Consider the following 24,263-nt stretch of genomic DNA (forward strand, 5'->3'; position numbering starts at 1 on the left):
ATGCAACTCATTAATTCCTTGATATTATGAATTTTGTTTTGAGAGAAAGTATACGTAGCTCTAGATCAGGTCCGAACCCAAGAGTTGCAATGAATTAGCTTTCAAAACTTTATTTTTAATAACTATCTTAAAATATACGCAAGGCAACTATTTCATTAATAATAGCCAATATCAATTGAAACGAATCAAAATTAAATTTCGTTTTTAAAGCCGTTATACTTTCTATAGATATCTTGTGTGCATAGAGGGCCATAAAAAACATGTGCTTAGTCTTGCAAGCTGTATTAAATAATGAAATCCAGCTTGCAAGTTCATTATTACTAAAGAATGAGATTAAATATCAAATACATTATGGCGATTTGACGCACACAGCACATTTATTATACATAAAATATGAAAGACTTAATGACAAGCACAAAACATTCCACAAAAAAGCGATGCCATTTACAATAATTTGAAAGCAACAAAACTGAAACAGCGGTGGCCGTTGGTATCCCCTTCTACACTCAAACCCCAACCAGGTTCTTGGTGCAGAAAGTGATATCTGATTCCGTCTAATGCTGTTACTTACAAATTAATAGTTGTTATTTTGAATGCTTTACTTTGCTATGTTAAAAAATAAACGATATGTTTCTAACTACTAAAACTGCAAATAAAAATGGAGAATGATTAAGGAATTACAGCAAAAAAAAAAAAAAAAAAACTCGCCACTCATTTTTGATAAAACCATACACACATATAGGTTGCTCAGTAAAGAGCACTGTTAATATGAATTTTTAGAATGTTTATTACATCTTGCTTTACTTTAGTGGGATTTGTCGGATTTCGACAGCGTTTTCTCACTTGCTTAAATATTAATTGTCAACCCCCAAAATGTTTACTTTTTAGTTTTAATTGATTAAGATTTTGAAATACATGAAATATGTAATTATTTTTACTGAATACCCTGTTTAATTTTTAGGATATTTTGCCACCCTTTTTAATTAATTCGCTTTTGTCTCTGTGACAATGGAAATTTGAAATCAAATTTTCGACCCTTTTTCAGATTATCTATAGCTCTGAAATTTACATTAGATCTCAATGCTTGATGCCGATGAAAAGTTATAAATTCATACCTTATTGCTGCAACATAGATTTGTAGCAATTGATATTTCGAGCATTTTTTTGATGAAAATTAAAATACATGTAACTAAAATGGGGAAAATCATAAAAGATTTTTTTAAGAAGCAATATCGAATCAAATATACTAAAGATAATACAAACCTGTTTTTGCTACATTTAAAACGGGTAAAAAAGACGCATCACAATTATAATAAATTTAATTATTTATTATAAATTTAAATTAATTAATATATCTACTAATTCCTTCGAAACTGATCAGCCTTACATGATTCGTTTTAGATCTTTTCAGTTTATTATATTGTATTAAATTAGTTTAAAAAAATAATTTTATTATGTAAATAAGTTCCTTTTGGTTACATAAAAAATAATACTTTTGTTATCCAAAGTATCTAATGAAATACTTAAATTTATATTTTATTAAAATTGAAATCAGCTTGATTTCAATTTTAATAAAATATATTCTTGCATAACAGATCAATCACGTGCAATATTTACCGCTAACAAAACAAAAATAATTTTAAAGTTCAAAACGATTTTGAACGATCACTTATACTTTATATTACGTTATTTGTTTACTAGTGAAGGAATAGAAAACGACATTCGTTAATCATTTACCAACATTATGAACGTTTTTACAAGTTTGGACAAGCACCCAGGGTGGAGTGAAACTATTTACAACCTGGCAGAGCCGAAAATAACAGATACCATTTCGGATTCAAGGACTAGGTAATAGGATTAGTTTATAAATTTAATTTATTTCAATCAATTCTGCCCTAAGGAAATATTCATCTAAAATATTTTAAGGATATTCTCCCAAACTAATAATTTGAATCTTAGTACATTACAATCCGATTATTAAGTTAATAGCTGTTAATGTGCTTTTTCACTTTTTTATTTCGTGCACTGTGCATATAGCAAATCTACTTTTTGTTCTTTCTAGCTAAAACTAAGAATTGCACTTAAGTTTCATAATTTTTCTTAAGTATCTTTCCTTTTAAACCTTTTTGTTTAAATATTTTTTTTTCAGGTCTCCGTTTGCTTTTTTTCTTTCTACAAAATACGTAACGCTATGTGTGCATTGTAAATGATCTTTGAATAGCAAGTGATAATCAGTGAACATGATTATCCCTGGTGTAGCAAAATGGCTGAATCTTAAATAACAAATCTGGTATTATCTACAATAAAATTATTTTGTCGGTGTGGTCTCTGTTACAGCTACAAAACCGTTTGAGCTAGCGTCCTTAAAGTTGGAGAACGGTAGAAAAGGACAATTTTAGATTCTAAAAACCATCCAATAATTTCAATTAAATCTCGCGGGAGAGGGGTTAGAAAAATTTAATTGTTTCATTGGTTTAGAATTCGTCATAAATTAATTAAACTGCAGACGATTCTGCTTCGCTTTATTCATTTTTTGTTTAGATAAATGATTTTCGCTAACTTATAGCTCTCAGGAGTTTACGGTGTGTTCTTTAATATTTAGTTTTTTTTTTATTGATAATGTCGGAAAAAAACTCAATGATCAACAGGAACGTGGTAGTATAAGCGTACTATGTTATCAAATTAGTTTTTCTTATTTTATTCAAGTCTAAATATTGCTTATAGTTAAGCCTTTAATAGGAGTTTCTGTAAAACTAAGTAGTTTAAAATCGACAGTAATTGAAAAAAAAATACTTACTGGGAAGAAAAATTAATAGAGAGTTGATAATAGTTTGTTTAAGACAAACTCATTGCTCAACAGGAACATGGTAGTATAGGCGAACTATGTTATTAAATTAGTTCCTAAGGAAATCCAAGTGTAAATTGTGTTTATAGCTATGCTTTTAAAACATGTTTCTATAAAACTAAACATTTTTGAATAAAAATATATTTACTGGAAGGAAATATGAATAGAGACTTGGTAATAATTCGCTTAAGACAAAGGTAAAAGATTACCTTACCTTTGATGACGCCTGTGATGCTTTATTAATTTTGTCTATAAGTAGGTACTAATTGAAATTAAAAAAAAGTAGTTGTATATTGTATTAAAATTAAATCAAAGGAGAATTGTCACTAATTAATTTAAGAGAGGCGTGAACTATTATTAACGCACTCTAATAATCCTCAATAAATTTTAATAATAGGTACTTTTAGGTATAAGTACTTTTTGAAATGAAACTTTAGGCTTTATACTAAAAGGCAAAATTAATGAAAAAAAAGCAGTTCGAATTTGTTTAAGTAAAACGCAAAAAAAAAAATATATTTCATGCTATTGTTGAAACTAATGATGCTTAATTAGTTTTGGTATTATGGTTATTTTAATTATTAATTCATACTTGACACTGTTTCGAAATATACCAAATATACTAACATAGGTAATTTGTATTACATTATATTTTGTACCGATCAAATCAGCATCAAAAGTGTACAGTTTTAATCCAATGGCGGCTTAGCGATAGGGCAAAATTGGGAGAATGTTTCTCCCCTACACACTATTTCACTATCGAAGTGTATGAAAAATCTGTTTTGCTATGCAGAGAAGACTGTTGATTAAAATACGACGTTTTACGTGCAGAACTGACAGTGGATTAAAATAAATACTGTAGAAAGATATTTTTTTAAAAAAAAACATTAAAAGCGATAACTATACCGGAGAAAATCGTTTGATTGGTGCTAAAAAGAAGACCAATCAAGTACAATCATGACTTGACCGCTAGCAACATCATGCCAAATGTAGTTTTCATTTTTAGTAGATGACGAAAAATGTGTTTTGCTTGATCTAATAACGTAAAGTCACTGGTTAGAATAAAACTTTGCAATGAATAAAAATATTTGGAATTATTTTAGCTTTATTAATGGCGTTGGTGTCTAACTTCCACTCTTGTGTATGATTTGGAAAGTGATATTTAGTACCAATTAATTAATTATTTCCTTTTTTTCACTCCTTACAAGGAACGGGTATTTAGCTAGTCTACAATAAAACTTTAGAAAGCTTCCTCTTTATTAACTACTATTTTTTTTGCATAGATCAAGAATTTTATATATTAATGTTTTAATAATAGAAATATTTTTTTTCTTCTTTAGATACACGAAGTACAATGGGTACAATAAAGAATTCTATCAAAATAGGAAGTCAGCCATACCTCGCACTATGGGATATTCTAATCTCTCTTTGAATTCCCCGAATGATTATCTGAGAAAACGTAGCAGCGAATCGAGAAAAGGTAACTGTACAAATTCTTTTCTCAACAATCTGCACCAAGACGTGAAAATTAGAGAAAATTTCTGCTTATCTGTACTATATAAAAATAAATGTTAATTCACCGATTTGCGTATCAAGTTCACTGTGAAAATGATGTGCAGTGAGCAAAAAATAACTCTGAATAATTTTTGGTCTAATGTTTGGATCTTCACATTTTAGGACTCGATCTTAATGGTACGAGATGATACCTCAATGCTACTTAATTAGTGAAGACCATACTTTAAGTTACGAAATTATACAAAAATATACTTTTCCTGAATAAACATACCTTTTTTCCGATTGATTTGTATTTCTGAACCCCAAATTATTGGAGGTAGGCACAATTTAGGAAACATGGTTCCAATAGTTTGGTTATGAAAGCAGTCTAAAGTTTAGACCCTTTATGTTAATTTTACTTTGTGCGAGTATCTCGAAAACTTTTTAAGTTAATCGAAAAAAATTTATACACAATTATAAAATCAGTTTATCCAAAGATAATTCCAAGCAAAAAAATAACTTTTTTAGCAAATATATTAAACAAAATAACAAAAAATAATAAATATATACTAAAAGTTATTTTTTGCATGGTATTATCGTTGGATAAACGAATTTTGTAAATATGTGCAACACTTTTTTGATTCGTTTAAAAAGTTTTCGAGAAAGCATCCGCAAAATTTTAAATTAACATTAAGGGGTCTAAACTTTGGACTGCTCCCTTGACCAAAATATTGAAATCATATTTCGCAGATTGCTATTGCCTTATATATTAGGAGGGGGGGTCAGAAATTCGATTCCGTGGAAACAATGTGTGTTTATCACTGAGAAAGTATGTTTTAATCTTATTTTGTAATTTAAAATATCATCTACAATAATTAATTAGCGTATTTGAGGTTACCTCCTCCAACCATTCATATTGAGTCCTGGAATGTCAAAATCCGATCCTTAGATCAAAAGTTATTCAGGATGAATCGTTTTTATTCTCTTGTTTGTGCACTGCTTATTTTTTTCAAACGTGTGCTTCTTGCTTACCTGCATTATATTTGGCTTATTTACATTATATTTAGCTTAATTACACTTCATTATAATAGTTAAACAACGTCAATACCCATAGACCGTAACACTGACTAAATACATATATTTGTTTTCATACCAATTAATTTTCAAAAGTTTCATTTAAATTTCTCATTATAATTTCATTTTTAGAAAGTAACTGAAGTAAAATTCTCGCAAATTAATTTTCCGAAAATCAAATATTAGTTAGAGAAATATTGCCTCCAGATTCAACTAAAAGTATTGCTGGATATATTTAACTGAAAAAAAACTATTAATGTTATTAGCCTGTAGCGGCGCAGTCGAGTGGGAGTCGTGAGTTTGATACTTGATGTCAACTCAACAACTGCTGGGTGAATCCAGCAAAATCTACTGCGAATCTGTTGTCGCTGAAAGTCTGTAGCTAGATTTAAGTCTGGTTTAATACTTGCACTTGACTCAATAACTACCTGGTGTATACAGAAAAGTCTACGGCAAATTTGCTGTAACTGAAAATCTGCAGCTAGAGGGAAATCTTGAGTTTGTAACTTGCAGTTGACACAACAACTGCCGGGTATATACAGCAAAATCTACAGTGAATCTATTGTAGTTGAAAGTCTGCAGTTAGATGGAAATCGTGAGTTTGTTTCTTGCCGTCGACTCAACAACTGCCGGGTGTACACAGCGAAGTCTATGATGAATCTGTTATGGCTGAAAGTCTGCTGATAGATAGAGTGTGGAAGTTTGAAAAGCGAAGTACCGTCTCATACCCTAACCTCATCATTAGCCCAAGGTCATCAGTACCTGGCATTTCTAGTATGACTGTCTTATAGTTGGGTAGTGTATATAGCATTTCTTATAAAATTAAAAATATGAGAATATTCTAGAAAACTGAACAAAAAATTCTAAAAAAAGATGCCATGGCAACCGTGTTTCGCATTTACCACATTTACTCACTCAGTGTGGCTTATTCCGAATATTTTCTTATACAAATGAAATAATTCGAGTAAAAAAATGGATACAATTCCTCTTTCAAAAAATCAATCTTCTGCAGCATTCGAATGCTAGTTTTCAAACAGGCTTTATGAAAATATCAAAAGTTAGCGTGACATTTGATGTTCCCATTTTTCAGATGCCAACAAATCCGTAAACTGCCTATGCAGAATGAGAAACTGCAAAGAAAGATCCGCTCCAAAAGCTAAAGAAAGTCTGGAGGCTTTGCCAGAAGTGTGCCAAAGAGATTTTCGAACGGAGAATTTTTTAGATGTCTTAAAACGCCCTCCGACGACACCTGCGAGAAGATCTGTTGACAACAGGAAAGGAGATTCTTTTGATTTGGAGACTTCAGGTTTGGTCCCAAAATACACTTTCAAAGAAGTAAATTCGAATTTCATTCTTTTTTTTCCTATCATTATGTAAACTCTTATACTTGCGAATGTTTCAAAAAGGAAACTTAGAAAAAGTGTTAATATTATGAAAGATTTTTGTAATGCATTTCACGATTTTGCTTTCAACGAATAATAAAGATAAAAAAAACTATACATTTTTTAGATATATTAATCAAAGTTAAGATATTAAAACTGAACTTTAATACAATGCCATGGAACCAAATAAAAATTAGCTGAGATATTACACTAAATTGTCCCAATTGTCTACAAAAATGACTTGTTTTGAAGAAATAGTAATAACACCAACATATCCAGTTTGACCCAACTTCAATATCAGGAAATGTTTTATATATATATATATATATATATATATATATATATATATATATATATATATATATATATATATATATATATATATATATATATATATATATATATATATATATATATATTTATATATATATATATATATATATATATATATATATATATATATATATATATATATATATATATATATATATATATATATATATATATATATATATTTATATATATATATATATATATATATATATATATATATATATATATATATATATATATATATATATATATATATATATATATATATATATATATATATATATATATATATATATATATAATCGTCATTGAACAGCCGACCCAACTTTTGGGTTTACGACTACTAATGTTCAACTCCGTGGCCTTGTAATTTTGAACCAATCCAGAAGACAAGAGAACTCCTGGATAAAGTATTCTGAGAAATTTGCCATCGTGGAGGATTTTTTCTGATGGAACTAATCAGCATTTGCGTTACATGGAGTGGAAGACCACGAAAACCTCCCACGATTAGCCTGATGGCAAGGAGACTCTAACCCATGATCCGTCTACCACTGAGGATATTTCACGTCAGCTCTGTGGTCGGTGCAAGCCGGATACGGAATTAGTATCGACCAGACATCGCCGGGATCGAACCTCGGTTTTCCTCATTGGAAGGCGAACGCTCTATCCCTTGAGTCATCGCGATTCTATCAGGAAATGTTGAAAAAATCAGCTTGTGCCGGAATTTGAACCACTTGAATTTCTGCGCCATAATCACAGCAATTAAAAATTATTACGAATAATTGAGCCAATTATTCTCAATAATTTGAAATTGATTCTAATATTTGTATGTAAGAAAATTTTGAGGGTTGAATAAAAAAAAACTCTACTTGGGAAAATTTTGAGATGTATTTACTTATTTAAGCTTACTATTAAGTGAATAAAAAAAAGTATGTCTTGCACTGAATTATTCTTAGATAAGCTAGTTTTGTAGCTGTTTGCAAAGATATTTTTTTTTTTTTTTAGAAAACTAACTTGTTAAGTTTTTAGTATTTATTGTACTTGCAGAAAAGATTCTCCTCCTTGACTTCGATTAAGGTTTGATACGTGGTTGAGACTTGCCTGTCACGTTAAAAAAAACTAAATTACGGAACTAAAAAAAAAAAAACGAAAAAATTGCCTTTATGCATTGGTAAAAACATTATTATTGATTTTTTGAATAGCTCATTTTGACGTCAATAACTAAACCCTGCTTCAAATCATGTCGAAAATTTAATTCCTTACAGAACTGCATAAATATGATAATTAGCAAGTAACAGCAGCTCAATAAATTCAAATATGGCCAAACAAAAGTAAACTGAAGAGATTTTACCATCTCTTTTATATAGGATTACGGAAAAACCCCTACCTATATAAAAAAGATAGAGGAGAATTTAGATGTTTCAAGAAAAGAATTCCTCATGTCTCTAAATTGCGTTGAGCCTGAACCACAAATTTTATCCATGGAAGAAAAGGAAAAGATATTGAGGGTAAATATAACTTCTATTTATTTTACAGAGAAACAAACAGTACAAGAAGTTTGAATTTGATATATTCTTAATCACACAGCATGAATTTATGAAAAGAGGAAGTAAGTCGTGATGTTGCCAATGTCACTACGATTAACCACATGGGAAAAATTTTCAATCACATATAGGTCTTGGACGATAATAAGAAATTCTATGCGCGTGGTAATAAGAATTCTTAAAAGCTAGAAACATTGAAAATTCTTACTCAGAAATCTCGCCTAGTGTCAAACATACCAAATTTAATGATGTCTGGTGGATCAAAAAATTTTATAAAACGCAATGGATTTTCTGTCTAGACCAGCACGAATGGATTTAAAATTTTCCTGTTTAGACCAGCATAGAGTTCGTTCTGGTTGACAAATATTAATGAGACTTAGTATTTACTTTATATGTGCAATGGGAAGAAACCAGAAATAAGAAAAAATATTAAATTTTGACTGCCGGGTAAGAAAGGGACACATATAGGACAAATTATTCCGTTTTCATCAAGCTCATGGATTGTCAGTGTGGTTCCTATGGACTCCTGGAGTTCTTTTGATTGCTTAGTCTGTAGTTAAAGATAATTTTAGTGTGTGGAAAACTTTAGGAGACCTGCAAAATTTTTAATATGAAGTATAACATACGGGACATGATTCAATTTTTTGAAATTTATTTATTTTGAAAATTAAAATAAATTAATAATGAATTACAAAATGAAAAAAAAATTGGGATCATTTTAGAAAAGCTACCTGGGTATATATGGTCACCAGATTTTTGACGAAACTTATATGATTTGCGTATCTTATAGGCTAAACAAAGTAACTTGAATATGCAAGGATAGCAGTTAAATTTAATCGAATTAAAAATATAATACCAGTGTTTGTTGAAGAACTTTTTCTACACAAATGGAACTTGGGGAGAGGAGAATGATCAAAGCTTCCTAATTTTTCAAACTTGCAAATACGAGATAAAATTTTGCTTACGCGTTGTGAACACTTAACTGGTCTTCGTTCTAAGCTCAGCCAAAGATTTTTAGACATTCTTCACTTAGGAAGCATTTGCAAATTTTTCTACAAACGCTGAGGAATCCAAACTCAGAAACAATATTTTGAATAAGCTGCAAAGGAGGGGCTGAAACCAATGTATGAACAAAGATATCAAAAACTCTAGTTACAAAAATAGATGCTAATTTTATATTCTGCATAATGGTACATTGCACAGGAAGTTGCTGATTGCTTTTCGTCTTCCTGTTTAAAAGAACATGGATTTAGTACAGTCATGAGCTTCAGCACAAAAAATAAGAATCATCAAGAAATTAGTGCTCTTGGACGCTTACGACTGAAACATAGATCCAAAGATAGATAATCTCATATTATCATTTCAGGATAATATGAGTCGAAATTGAAAAGAAACCTATCGAATTGAAAAAAAAAAGTTACATTTGTGAAATTTAAATTTGTACTTTTCCTTTCATGCATTTTAAATAGAGTCCATTCACTCAAAGGCTCATTTTTAATATCCTGGTAAATAAAAGAATTCATTGTCACAATAAATTTGGTAACCATTTGTCAATAACCATGTTTATTATTATTCTGATAAAAACATTTATAAGTGTCATTAGTTCTTTTCTATTGACATTTGTAGAATAATTTTACGTCTTACATGAATGACTATTGAATTCTTCTTCTCGGTATTTGTAGAATAATTTTACGTCCGGCAGCAATTAATATTTAATTTTTATTGTCATTTCTAAAATAATTTCAATTCCTACAGAAATCCCTATTAAGTTAGCCTTCTTTGCTTTTGTCGAATAATTTTACGTCTTAAGACAATAGCTATTCTGATAAAAACAACTCTACCAGCATTGTTAATTCTTTCTTCTTGGCATTTGTAGAGTAATTTTAGGAAGTTTTTTCCCTTGGCATTTGTAGGGTAATAGAACAATGACTATTGAATTTTTAAAACCCTCCGGATTTTGTATCTGCAGTAAGTATTTTTTTTTTTTTTTGGCTGTGAGAGCCATAAATATCTACCTTCGAACACCTTTTAACTTATCACCGACTTTTTGAACGAAGTTTTTTTTTTATCAAACAAGAACATATTAACTATGAAAACTAATAATTACCTTTGAAATATTTAGTGCGATAATAAAAACTTTCATCTTTTTTTTTAAAATTACGTTATATGAGTTAGGTTATAACAGTTGAATACGCAAGTATGGAGTGGCATATAATTTAGTTTGGTGTTTGCATACGCAAAAATAAATAATTAATAATCAATAAGCTGAAAGCAGTGTTAAAATAAGCGCAATTATAGTTTCGTTGGATTGAAAACAAAGTAGAAATGTTATAAATGTTGAGAATGATAATTAGGGAAACATGATTACAGTTGAATTTTAATTATTTTAATTTAAATTTAAGATTTCTGCTGGAAGTATAAAGAGATTTGTTTATAAATGTAAGTCCATTTTGCAATTTATAAAACACATGTAAGAAAAAAAAATATTTAAAACTTTGTTTCTCTTTTCAACTGGCATTTCATTTAAATAATTCCAGAAAAATACGATAAATATTAAATAAAATCTGAATTATTAATTGCAGTAATACCTAAATACAGGTTTCGAGAATTATTCCTGGTTAAAAAAAGGTAATTAACTCTCGATATCCCTGTAATCCTTTCGCAGAAATCTGCGGAACACCTTCTGGGAACTACTGTTCTTCTCCATTCATTCCTTCCTGTTCATAAAAAGTGCCATCTATTGGATATAATATAAATTATTATTCTGGCTTGATTCTCAACTTTTTTCAAGTTATTTTCTTCCCCAAATATGTCTTACTCTACCAATTTTTTTTCTTAAGTGAAAAATAAAATTCCTAAGAATCACAGAAATATATAAATAATTTGGGAGAAATATCCCCCCCCCCCCAAATTTCTACAAATGAAATTTAAAGCATTACTACTGCTCCGGTTTTATTAAAAACCCTCTTGCAGATATTGCATTTTATTAAAATCAATTTTTTTAATGTTCTTAATTAAGTTAATTGCTTAATTAAATTCACTTATTTTAGTTTTACTGCTTAATTACCTTATTCATTGGGAATCGTAAGAAAAAAAGTTCCTTTCAAATAAAGATCGTTGCTTCATCGAATAATTAAAACAATACATTTTTACCCCAATAAATTGTAATTTCAACGACGATTATTCATTCTTCAAAGGAAAAAATATCAAATTTCCTTTTATCAATAAGCGCTTTTCAAATCATTTGCAATTTAATTTAAACAAAATAAACAGGAGAGTAATAATTAGAAGAAGAAAATTAGTATTCGAAGCAAATGAATTGTAAAAAAGGAAGGGAAATTGTTTAATACTGTGTAACATTACGTTTCTTAATTAACATAAGCAAACTCTTAAAAAAACAAAGATTCGATAATATTGTAATAAGTGTTTGCGTTTTGAAAGCGAAAATTATTCCTCATTTTAATAATTAGAAATACAGAAAGTGTTTAGAAACCTTTAAATACTCATTCAATGTAAATGTAAATATTTAGTGATAATTTTTTTATAAATAATCATTATTTAGATTTTTAATTTAAATGTTGTATATCTTGAATAAATTTTGAATAGACTTGTTTAAAAAAGAAGTTTAGTTTTGAAATCGGTACATTTCAGTAAAATATTACAAACTGTAGAAAATAAAATTTAGAAAAATTAAGAAAAATGAAAAATAAAAGTTAGAAATAATATTTTCGGAGTTCCACATTGTAATTTAGATTTCTTTTTCAGGGTTAAGATATAATATTTTGAAGCTAATACTAGTTTAAATCTGACTTAATGTAAAAACATTCATATTTTATGCATTCTATATCTTTCATTTCCTTTCATTCTACTTAAGTATTTCTGAATTTTCAATGAAATATACGTATATGAGTAAAAAACTATTAATAGTTTAAATTATTTATGCAATAATATTAAAAAAAAATTGCTATGTCCAGTTATATCCATGTATCTAACTATAGATAAAAATTTAATAATGGTGTTGCAGTTGTTCTATTGTTCTCAGTACACTTTTATTGACCGGAAAATCACGTGGTACGATCCAGTTTTCCTAGATTAATTTCGATATTTTTTTATTGTCAACATCTGAAAATTAATCAATTGTATAGAGATGTCCAAGTCAAAGGCTGAACTTTATCCTTTATAAATTAATCAAGCGCCATAATTTTGTGGTTGTGAATGACAACTAGCTGTTTACACTATTCTTATTGGTCGATACGTATTCTCATTTAAATAAAAGCATTTTCTAGTTGGTTACGATCTAACTAATTGAACATTGATGGATTGCCATTGACTAGGTAAGTGAATTGACATCAACTTCGACATCTCTATTGTTTTCCTGTAAAATATTTTTGAGTCCTAAATGTAAAGGTACCTGCAGTATTTATTTTTCTTATTTTACTTTATCATTTTCAAGTCGTTGATTTCGATTGTTTGATATCCTGAAAGTTTTAAACTAAAAGAGTTGTTTCTTTATTGAGTAAAATAATTCTATGATATTACCGTATGATCCCTATTATTAACACTAAAGAGACTCGTTGCGTGATTTAGAATTTAAAGATCAGTTCCATGTTTACACATTTTATTGTATTTAATAAATCAAACTGTTTGGAAAGCGAAAGTATTAAATTACGGTTGTGAACAAATTTGTTATTAATATTAGTTTTAAATGTTATTTTACGAAATAATTACTGGGCAAAATTATTTATGTTCACTAATACACGGAAGAGGCATTACATTATGACCACCCTCCATCTATAACAATGGGCTCGCCCTGGTTTTCATGGTTTCTCGCCCAGGAACAATGTTTTAATGGGGCACATTAGGACCCATAATCCTCATAGAACAATCCCTGACGTCTGTAAGCTACTTGAACATAGTTGCAGACCAGGTTCATCCATTCATGGCAACAGCTTTTCCTGCGGGGGATGGTGTTTACCAACAGGATAATGCACCATGTCATAAAGGTCGAATCGTCATGGATTGGTTCGAGGAACATTCCAGTGACTTTCAAGTCATGTCTTGGCCCCCAAATTCACCTGACCTTAATCCAATAGAGTATTTGTGGTCCTATTTAGAAAACCATATTCGTGCTGTCGCGCTTCCCCCTCGCTATGTGAGGGAATTGCAGGACCAGTTGGTGAGAGCTTAGTACCAGATACCTCAGACTACCTATCAGCACCTTGTGGAATCAATGCCATGGCGGGTGCTAGCAGTTTTGAGGTCTAAAGGTGGACCTACATGTTATTAGCAAGATGGTCATAATGTAATGTCTCTTCAGTGTATATCGTAATATTGTAAGGGAAAGAAAATCATACGAGTTCCTTAATTAAATTTATCTCAAAAAAATTTCGAAACTTCAAAACAATTTTTGAAGAAATTAATGCAGGATGTGGGAAGTGAGGTCAGAAGAGTAAGCAAACTGAATTTTTTACAGTGCATATGTTATCGTGATTGGCCGAAATCAAGAAAATGTCGATTTGATATATATTTTTTCTTTGATACTATTATATTTAATATCTGCTGACGATAGATTAGGAGAAACATCAGTGTTCGGAGTACCGGTTAAATGCATGCAGGGCAGTGGCACTAGACCTTAAAAAAACATTGATGCAGGGCATACTGGGCAAAAGTATACGGAGCAGTGGCACTTAGTTAAACTTAGTATAGATTTCGGACATTTACAAACCAACTATGTGATTTCAACACTCACCGGAAGTCAACAACCGCCGATATCGGTCATTCATAGTAACACATATAAAGTGAACAATTTCAACTTCCGTAGAAAAAACTGTTGGGCGTGCTCAATCGATCGCAAGGCCATCATGCTCACCAGATTTGTTTTGAAAGATTTCCCCTGTAAAAAATTTTAAAGGACGTTTTTACAATTTTAGAACTGTAAATTGCAATACAATAATAGTTTATAAGTTGAATAAAATTGGAAAGTTCATTTTTCTATACTCCCTTGCCTTTAATATTTTAATATCGGGTTATAAATTTCGCTCCAATTGAAATAGCGAATAGGAAAGCACTATAATTAACACATAGGGATTAAAATTGCAGCATTATGTAATGCAATTCATCGGCATCAAAAAATATGCAGATGGTAATAGAAGTCGACATATTTCAAGCTTTTTCTCTGGAAAGTCTTGAGAATGAGAGGCCAGTGAAGGACCTAATTATGCTAAACATACAACCACTTAAGATTTAATCATTTATCCCACAATACTTTGTTATCTGAAGTTTAACCTTTTTCGATACATAATGTGTCGGTACATCAATGCCTTAAGATTGAAATTTCAACATTATGAACATTAAGTTTTATTCCAACAGAATGTGATGTTCACAATTTTAAAATGGCGCGGTACATTCGATATCATTCTTAACAAAAGGTTCACAATTTTACATTCGGCTTGAATAAAAATTGGAAATGAGTTTTAAAGGTCAATATATATATATTGACAATAACGTGTCTATTTTCAAAAACGTGTGTTATGAAAATCATGCACTTTTGTTTTACAGGAATTGGTCAAAAACTTAAAAGGATTGATGAAACTGTACCTAACGCTACCAGTCTCAATTGATACTCCGAGATTAATAAAAAGGAAACTTGATATCGAGAATCATATTGATGATATTCAACAACAAATTGACCTTATACAACGACATAAGGATATCCTAGTAGGCAAAGATAGTGTACGAAATATGTATCACTGATACAGAAGGATACACATAATGATTGCTACTTCTTAGATATCGTATAAAACTCATTGTTCAGATCATATTTCTTTTTAAAAAAATTCAATCCTATAGGGTATTGTGTGAAAACAATTTTAAAAAATTTAAAAATTACTTAAAGTTTTTAATTGGGTAAAATTTATAGTATAATGTATCGAATGAGTAAATTAATATGTTGAATACATTTTAAATTTTTTACTTCATGTAAATAATGATGCTCATAAAATTTTAAGAAATTATGTATTTTGAATTAAAATAAATGCTACAGTTTTATTGGATGTGCTGACTATCTTACAGATTAGTATAAATCATTTACTGTGTCAAGTCATTATTTACTGCATTTGAGAGAATTTTATGATATTTTATTCATAACATACTCTGTGCTTTGAATTTCATTTTATGGCTACTCTAAACCAATCTATGCCTTCTTTTACTTTTAAATTTTCAACCAATTTTCATAAATCAATTTTAATGTTTTCAAATTTTTTTTTTAAAAAAATGCTGTGAAATCATAATTTTATTTGAAGAAAGCATCACAATATTTAAGAGTGAAAATTAGTAAAAATGCAAAACACATTCATTTGCGACATCGCAAATGAAATATTTCTGTGGAAAATGACGAAAATATCCCGAAAAATCTGAAAAACTTCGCTTATTTCAAGCCATAATCAATCAAAATTGGAATTCAAATCTTTCTTCACATTACATATATTAACTTAAATAAAAAACAAAACACCTCAACTCGTCTCATTTATTCCGAGCCTCAGACGATAAATTATCACTCAATCGTAAGCTTATTCGGAAACAAAACGCGAGTAACGTCTGGAAGAAAATAAAAGTGTCACACAAAATATTTTTCAGAAAGAATGAAATGAGAAAGCGTACATTCAAGATAATTCAAGATAGTATGTAAGATAATTAGAAATGATACCTTCCTTTCACAATTACTCCCCCCTCCGTTCTGAAGAGCGTATATATCACGTGACTGTGGGTTCGTGCTTTTCAGAAGACAAATGACTCAATAAAGCGTGGATACTTAGGCGCTTTTGTATGCTAATTTTTTTCCTAGACTATAATTTTGAGTTGAAGTGGTTGCAAAGAAAAGGGATTTTCTTGAATGAGATTTTGAATTTGTTAGAATATATCAGTTTCCAGGAGGGAAAGATATACATGGGTTTATCTTTTTGTGGCTAGTGTGATTTATTTGATGAGCTTTTCTTAATTAATTCTTTGTCTTGGTTTTCGTTTTATAAATGACACATGCATTTTAAGAAAAGTATTTAAGTAATAGTCCTTTTCTTCTTAATTACAAAAATGTATTTTTTAGTTGTTTTTAATTTTTATTGCTTGTACGAGAGGAATTATTCAGTCTGAGAATAAGTTTTTTTTAATATGAGAAGGGATATATGAAACGGTTTCAAATATTGTATTATTTTAAACACTTGTACTATACAACAACTTTTCAAAATTCCTGACAAATCTTCCCTAGCAACAAAACAACTTGGGTCCTCATTGGAGCAATATTCACGAATCTTGGCATAGTAAAGGTTCGAAGGGCCGTCATTTTTCGATAATGGCTCTATACAAAATTGCTCGATTCACCCGATATTTTACAGTCATTTTACAATTAATATCGGCCCTATATAGAATCGTTAGATTCATCCAGTATTTTATATTCATTATTCAGTCAACATAAGCCCTATATTAAACTTATATAGGCCGATATTGGTCCTATGTAAGACCAATATTAAAAAATATTAGACATCCCAATATTGGTCCCTCGGTGCATGTTCATATAGAACCCATGTTGAGCAAATTTTGAGCCCAGCTAGGGACATGGTAAAAGTGTTGCTGGGGTTCCTTGACTCGTCTTTAAAAACTTTTAAAATTTCAAAGCTTGCTGTTTATTGGGTTGTTTGAAAATAAATTTCGTTTTTTCTTATATAAATCAAAAATGAATTTCTTATAGTAAATAAATATTTTATTGAGTTTTATACTATCCGTTTCAGGTCAAAGCCTTTCGCCATCTTTCCGACAGTAGCATTATTCCCAGCTCATAAAATGTTTGTTCCTTGTTGACAAAAAATTGATCCAGGTGAGTTTTGACCTCTTCTTTTGAAGCAAAAATACTAGGGTCTAAAACGTTCTGCAGAGACCCAAACAAATATCGTAGACAACCCCCAGTGATGATGTGCCTTAAAAACGGATAATTTCCTCGACGTTTAAAAGGTAAATCACAGACATTTAATGCAGCCGAATAAATTTTTTTCTCCGAGAACATGAGGAACCAATAAGAAGAGCTTTGAGAATAAACCTACGTGTTTCAAATGTTTATGAAAGCTCAAATTTGGCAAATTTAATCTCTCAGTGATCCAGTTTGCATCAATTAATGCCTTTATTGTGTCTTCATCAGCTTAAATTGACTTTAATGTGCAGCTTCGTACATTTGAATAGAATTTTTGCAAACCAGTTTTGGCACTGGTGTATTGTCAATACATATTCTCAATACATATTCTCCATACACCTTGTTCTATCTGTATTCTCTACTTGACAATGACTTATAAGCCTATATTGAGCACACAAGTCAGCAAATGTATGTAATTTCAATAAATCAATCCATACACATCCAATATTTTTTTTGCTTCCTTGAACATTTTACCTTTCCATTAGTAAAAAAGTAAAATATGTCAAAAATTCTGCTTTTCATTTTCTGTATTTGAAAGGGCACCAAAGAAAAAAAGAACTACTACGTCTAATCAGCTAAATTTTTTCATAAGTAAGCTTTCCTATATCAGTATTCAAAATTTATAATGATTACACGACTCAAGTGTAAAGTTGGTTACGTAAAAATACAATTTCTTTGTTGGGATTACGAACGAAATTAATTTCCGAACAACCCAATATAATTTTAGATGTAACTAAAAGAAATAAGCCATAAAATAGTTTATTAGATTAGATATTAGCCATAAAATAGTTTATTAAATTAGATTTATAGATTATTTATACAAAAATATATATACTTGAAATTTTTTTTCACTGTTAGTGCTCAAGAAAATTGAAAAAAAAATATGAAAATAAAATTTTATATTTATTATTATATTTATACAAAGAAGTATTAAATACAAGAAATAACGCTTCATAACTTTTTTAGAGATAACAGTAAGACAACTGAAATATAAATGTGCAACGGTTCTTGCGATTATTACTAACAGGTAATGAGGTTATTTTAAACTTGGAATAAACAGGAAAAAGATGATCTCGAGGAAAAACACCTAGGTATCAGAATCCTACACTGCTAGAATTTTCATTCGAAAATTATGGTAAAATAACCGGCAACAGTCTGTTCATCCAGTTAACCGTAAAGATTACGGCAAATAGCATTTTTTTATCTTTATGGTTTTGAAACCATTTACAGCTAGCATGGTTTCAAAACCAGAAAAAAAGTAATTTAACTGGACTTGGAGATAGTTTAGCAGCTTTATAGTGCTGCCATCTATGCGTAAAAGAGAGTATCGTGCTCTAATAGACCAGAGTAACAAATTGGGGAGTGGAGGATACTAGATACTCTTCATTCTTGATAGTAATGTAGAAGATATAGTAGTATCGACACTGGGACTCGAACCCCTGTTCTTTCGGTCCTGAGATTGACAGATTAGCCATATCGGCTATAATATGTACCCATCTACAACTAAAGTAGCTTTATTAGGTGGGGGATTAAATTCTGGTTGTTTAACCGTATTAGGTGAAATCAGTTAATAAACGATTTTTCTCACGGTTTGAATACCATCTTATTTAGGTTTATTTGACTGTTTTGTTTGAATGTGGTAAAATAACAATTAAATAAATTGTTAGTTAACCATTTTAACCGAAAAATTTCTAACAGTATAATATGGAAAAAAGTATACCGTAGTCTTACTCCGTATTCTAGTTGAAGTGGAAACATACATTTTTCATTATTTTAAAGATGCTTAATTTCAATACTTCTTTTTTAATTAAGATCATTTATATTTTTATGTTTCAGAACCTTTTAAAAATCTGATTTATGTCTTATATTGTCAGAGAGATGATATTTCAGATTTTATTAGACTATCAAATGCTTTATTTGTTTCGGATCCAAAGGGCAAATATTACATAATAGCATCTATTACAAAAAATTTATAGTGGTTAATTGAGTGAATAATGCAATAATGTCTTGATTAAAAAAAATTTATTCGGATGTATTATAAAAATTTAAATAAACTTTAAGAATATTTTTATTATTATTAATAATTATTAATTTTAGATAAATCTAAAAGTTCTTCGATTATTTTATCATTGAAATCGTATATTGAAGAGTGTTTTTGCTGCCAAATATAAAGTATAATTCATTCAAATCTGTTTTTATGTAAGTTTAGTTAATATTATAAGACAATTTAATTGAATGCTGTGTGTGATTGTTTTATTAAGAAAATTATATATTGCTTCAAGTGGTGTGTTTACTTTTGGGATTTCGAAATACGAATGACCCTTTAGCACAGACGCGGAAAAATATGTAAAGGGCTTAAGGGTTAATCCTACTGACTCTTTGTCGGTGTCTCTTTTACATATTCTAAATTTATGTGAATAAAAATGTTTAACATGATCACCTAAAATGTTTCTTAATAAAAGAAAAATTGGAGTATGAGCGAAATGTAGAAGAAACATAATAACAAGAAAATATAATGGAAAATTTCTTTAAAATAAATATATAAATTAATAAATAAATGCTAAAAAAGCTGGAAGCAGAGATTATAACAATGACTTAGATTGTACTTTCAAATAAAATATCACAACAAATTTCAGAAAATTACAGCATGTTTTTCTGTAAATTGTTTCACCTAATGTTTTTTACGCGTGTTAATAAATACATACACGTAAATAAATTGAAAACAGAGATTGTGGTGCTTTATTAATGACGTAGTCTGTACTATAAAACAATACGATAAATTCAGAAAGCTATAGTTTATTTTTTGTAAATCAAACCAAAGCCTCTTTATTAGAGGAAGGAATTCTATATGTAAATAAAAATGTCTAATACCATTGCCTAAAATGTTTCTTAAAAAAATTAATTGATCGAAAATGCAAAAATTCCATTAAAATTGTATATTTTTGCCAAGAAGCTCAATATATTAATGAGGCATATTCTATCTAAGAAGGTTATTATTTCAGATTATTTTCACACGACAAGAAGTAAAAAAAAACTCACTTTATTTCGCGCCAAGTTTTCGAAAAAAGTAAAAAGACATATTCTAAAGAAAGCAATAAGTACTCGTTAAAATTTTCAAGAATTCTTAATATAAGAATAAGCTTTATGCCTAAGCTTTTTAGTTATTGAAAGAGCCGGAAGGAAAAGTACTCATCCTTTATTCTTGATAAACACTTTAAAAAAATGGGGGAGTAAATTAGGGCTTTGTTTGACGGTGCTGTTGTCTTTTAGATTACAAAAACTCCTACGTTTTATCTTTTCTCCGTTCTCTTCACTATAGAGATCTAATCTGTCTTCTCTTTAGATTATGAACTTGCTTTATGCTGCAGAATTTTTTGAGGACAAAATGAAGTTTAGTGAGATTAAATGGCAGCACTTTTGTCACTTACTTAGGCCTTATTAAAATCAGCATGCCTTAAGTGTCTAGTTTCCCGGCAAGTTTTTCAGTAAATAAATTTTACGTATAATATTACAATTATTAATTAATTATGTATATAATTATAAAATTTACAGGACTTTCACAGAGTGCTCCACTATCAAATTTTCTAAAACATCTTTTTAGAGCCTTTTTTTTAAAAAAACCTACACATAACAGGTCGCAAATGCTTAGCTGAAAATAAATTAAACAAGGCAGCGAAACAGGTTTTTATTTTCTTCTAATATTCCGCCTAGCTCAATAGATTAGATTAGACAGCGTTTTCACTTCTAGCATGCTTAAATATTAATTTGCGAGCATAATGTAGCGTATTTTCCTCTTTAGCTTTGACAATAATTCTGAAAGTACATGTTTAGAGGGGTGATTATAGTGACTCAGTGAATCTAAAAAACATGGTTTTCTAAAAATATTCTTTTGAAGGCAATTATGTGTTAAGCATTAAAAGATCTAAAACTTATCCTCTTTGCAATTTTATTTTATAGTTGCTAAGTAAAATAGTGTGTTAAAATCACTAAATGAGAAATAAAATAAATAAACATACATAGAAATTACATATTGTTTATATTTATCAACAGCAACAAAAATTTCAAAAGTTACAAATATTAAATAGGAAAACATCGGCTAGTATCGAGAGGGTTCAAAACAAGGCCCACGTTCTTAAAATCACGAACACGTGAATGATGAAAACAAAATGGATTTAAAAAAAAGATACGCAACGTAGTTCCAAAAAATTAATCTATACATAATAATAAACGCGGCTGTGTGTGTGTGTGTCTGTAATCACAATATATCGCCCCAGAAGCCTCGCCCGGGCACGAAACTCGGCCCATAATTGTGTTTTGACATAATGAAGAAGTATTTTTTTTCTTTTTCAAAAATTTTGATTAGTTATTTAGTTATCAGTCATTTTGTAAGTCTATGCTTTTCGTCTGCTTTTTCGTCTTCAAAGAGCCATATTCAAAAAACTATTAAAAAATGCATATACTTTTCCCCACTCTTATAAATGTATGCTAATGCGAACCTCACAATTGTAATATTAATTTTCGACAACTTAAACCAATAATATACGAAGGAATTAATAATTTAATTGTAAAGTTCGCATTAGTTTTCATTTATTAAAGTGGAGAAAAGTTTAACTTTTGTATTAAAAATGTGGCAACATATTCGATACGTAAATAGAACGCTTCGCTTTGATATATTTGTCGCTGTTCATAATTGTTATAATAAGTTTTTCTTCTTCTTTCCACGCTCTATTTTTTTTTCCTTAAGCAAAGACGATAATTTTTATAGCGATATTGTAGTACTTTGCACAACTAAAAATTCTTTTCACAACACTTTAAAAATATTTACTTTATTTTCTTTATTTATACAGAGAACAGTCGGCAAAGAATTTGATTAGGTTGAAAAACATTTCGCTAAAAAGGAACGAATTGGGTATAATATGAAAAAAACACAACTACTTCGATTTAGTAGGAACAACATATGACGCAATGCTAAACGAATGGAATTTAGTTGTTGTTTATTTAGTTATTGTTATTAGTAGTTGTTGTTATTTGCTTTAGTTGTTGTTGTTTATTTAGTTTCAATAACTTTTCTTTATAATGCAATAAAATCTGGCGAGCAGCTATTTAAACTATCGAACACTTCGTTTGTTTATTTGTGACTTGAAGTTAGGCTCGCAGAAAATGACGTTCATGGGTTAAATTTAGTAGGAACAACACAACCTGTGACGTAGGCTATATTATACCCAATTCCAAAAGAAAAAATAAACAACTTAAAGAATAAAAATGCTGATGCCAGCCAATTTTTTGAAAGTTAGCTTAGAAATAACAAACCAAACGATGTTAAATAACAAACCAAACGATGTTAACAAAATGACGTAGAAAGCGCAACTAGATCAAAATTATACAAGCACAACTAGATCAAATTATAATACCTGAGTGCTTGACGTAACAGATATAGAAATAGAATTTGATACCATAAAAAATTATATAGAAATAGAAATTGATACCATAAAAAATTTATTCGTTTTCGTGTTCTTTTCATGTATTTAGCATTTTAGTTTTTTTTTCTTAAGCGTTGTAGCTATGTAATTTCAAACATCCTCAAGAACTATAACACATCTGCAGCAGAACTGGATATGAAGACAAAATTGCTGGACAAGAACACTTTAATTGTCCACTAATCTTTAAAATCTTCTAATCTTTGTCCACTATGTTTTAAAAAACTTTATTTGTGAAAACCTTCAGCGTGGCGGACAGCTGGCCGCCTTAGGCGGCTAGTAGAAAATAAAAGTTCAAAATAAAAACGAGAAAAACCACGGCACCTGAAAAAAACGATGGTGGCCTAATACGGCAAATCAAGGCAAAATACAAGGGTTGGTAAGAAACTGACTTAACACATTATTTAGCCAGATATTGTTTTTTCAAATGGCAGGCACTGAACATTATTCTTCGCCTTAGAAGATGCCGGAATTGTTACTCATTTCGCGTTACCCAGTGGGCACATGTGAACCAAAGTCACGGAGGCGAGCAACATTACCCACGCCACACTGCCACAAACCCGTTTATAGACTGGGACACATTCACACATCACACAACAGAGGACAACACATAGAAAGAGAAACATCGATGCCCAGAGCGGGATTCGAACCCGCAGCCATTGGCTTTGCAGTCAGGCGCGTTAACAGCTCGGCCACCTGGCCGGCTTAGCCAGATAATGTTTTGCATAACTTTTTAGCTAACACTTGAATTTCTCTAAAAGTTCAAAAGGAAAACATCAAACAGGCTAATTAATTTATATTATATATTAACTTAGTTACAGAAATAGACACAAAAACGTACTTTCTTCGAATAAGCATATCTATTTTCTTCTCGAATTTTGAAGTGCTAAATATGAGATTCATGTATAGTTTTGACAGTTCATCACGCGTTACCTCAATAGTTGCGTTACTTTCACTAATTAGATGTTTAGCCATATCTTAGGATTTTTTTAAGCAAATCAAAACATATTTATAAACAAGTTTAAAATTTTTTTTTCCATTAATAGCTTTACGTAAAAAATAATTTTATTAGTTTTTGATCAAATTTTATTATTTCATTTTAAGGATAAAATAAAATTGTACTTTAAGGCTTACAAATTTTTACGTACATCGAAACTT

General features: G+C 29.6%; 1 protein-coding gene across 1 annotated transcript; it reads left to right on the forward strand.

Annotated features, from left to right (window-relative positions):
- The first annotated feature begins 1,598 nt into the window (after nt 1-1,598).
- Nucleotides 1,599-15,718, forward strand: LOC107454629 (enkurin-like). Its single transcript, XM_071187282.2, has 5 exons — nt 1,599-1,848; nt 4,183-4,322; nt 6,501-6,745; nt 8,493-8,633; nt 15,228-15,718. Exons 1-5 carry the CDS (start codon nt 1,745-1,747, stop codon nt 15,420-15,422), a joined length of 825 nt encoding a protein of 274 aa, XP_071043383.2. The 5' UTR covers nt 1,599-1,744; the 3' UTR covers nt 15,423-15,718.
- The last annotated feature ends 8,545 nt before the right edge of the window (nt 15,719-24,263 follow it).

This window comes from Parasteatoda tepidariorum, chromosome 3, assembly GCF_982258835.1.
Source record: "Parasteatoda tepidariorum strain Cologne lab strain chromosome 3, Ptep-v5.0, whole genome shotgun sequence".
Lineage (NCBI taxonomy): Eukaryota > Metazoa > Arthropoda > Arachnida > Araneae > Theridiidae > Parasteatoda > Parasteatoda tepidariorum.

Bases quoted from the DNA above. Each gene is read 5' to 3' on its own strand.
- LOC107454629 (XM_071187282.2), top strand. From the start codon at position 1,745: ATGAACGTTTTTACAAGTTTGGACAAGCACCCAGGGTGGAGTGAAACT. The intron at 4,323-6,500 runs GTAACTGTACAA...CCCATTTTTCAG, and splicing joins TAGCAGCGAATCGAGAAAAG to ATGCCAACAAATCCGTAAAC. The intron at 6,746-8,492 runs GTAAATTCGAAT...TCTTTTATATAG, and splicing joins CAAAATACACTTTCAAAGAA to GATTACGGAAAAACCCCTAC.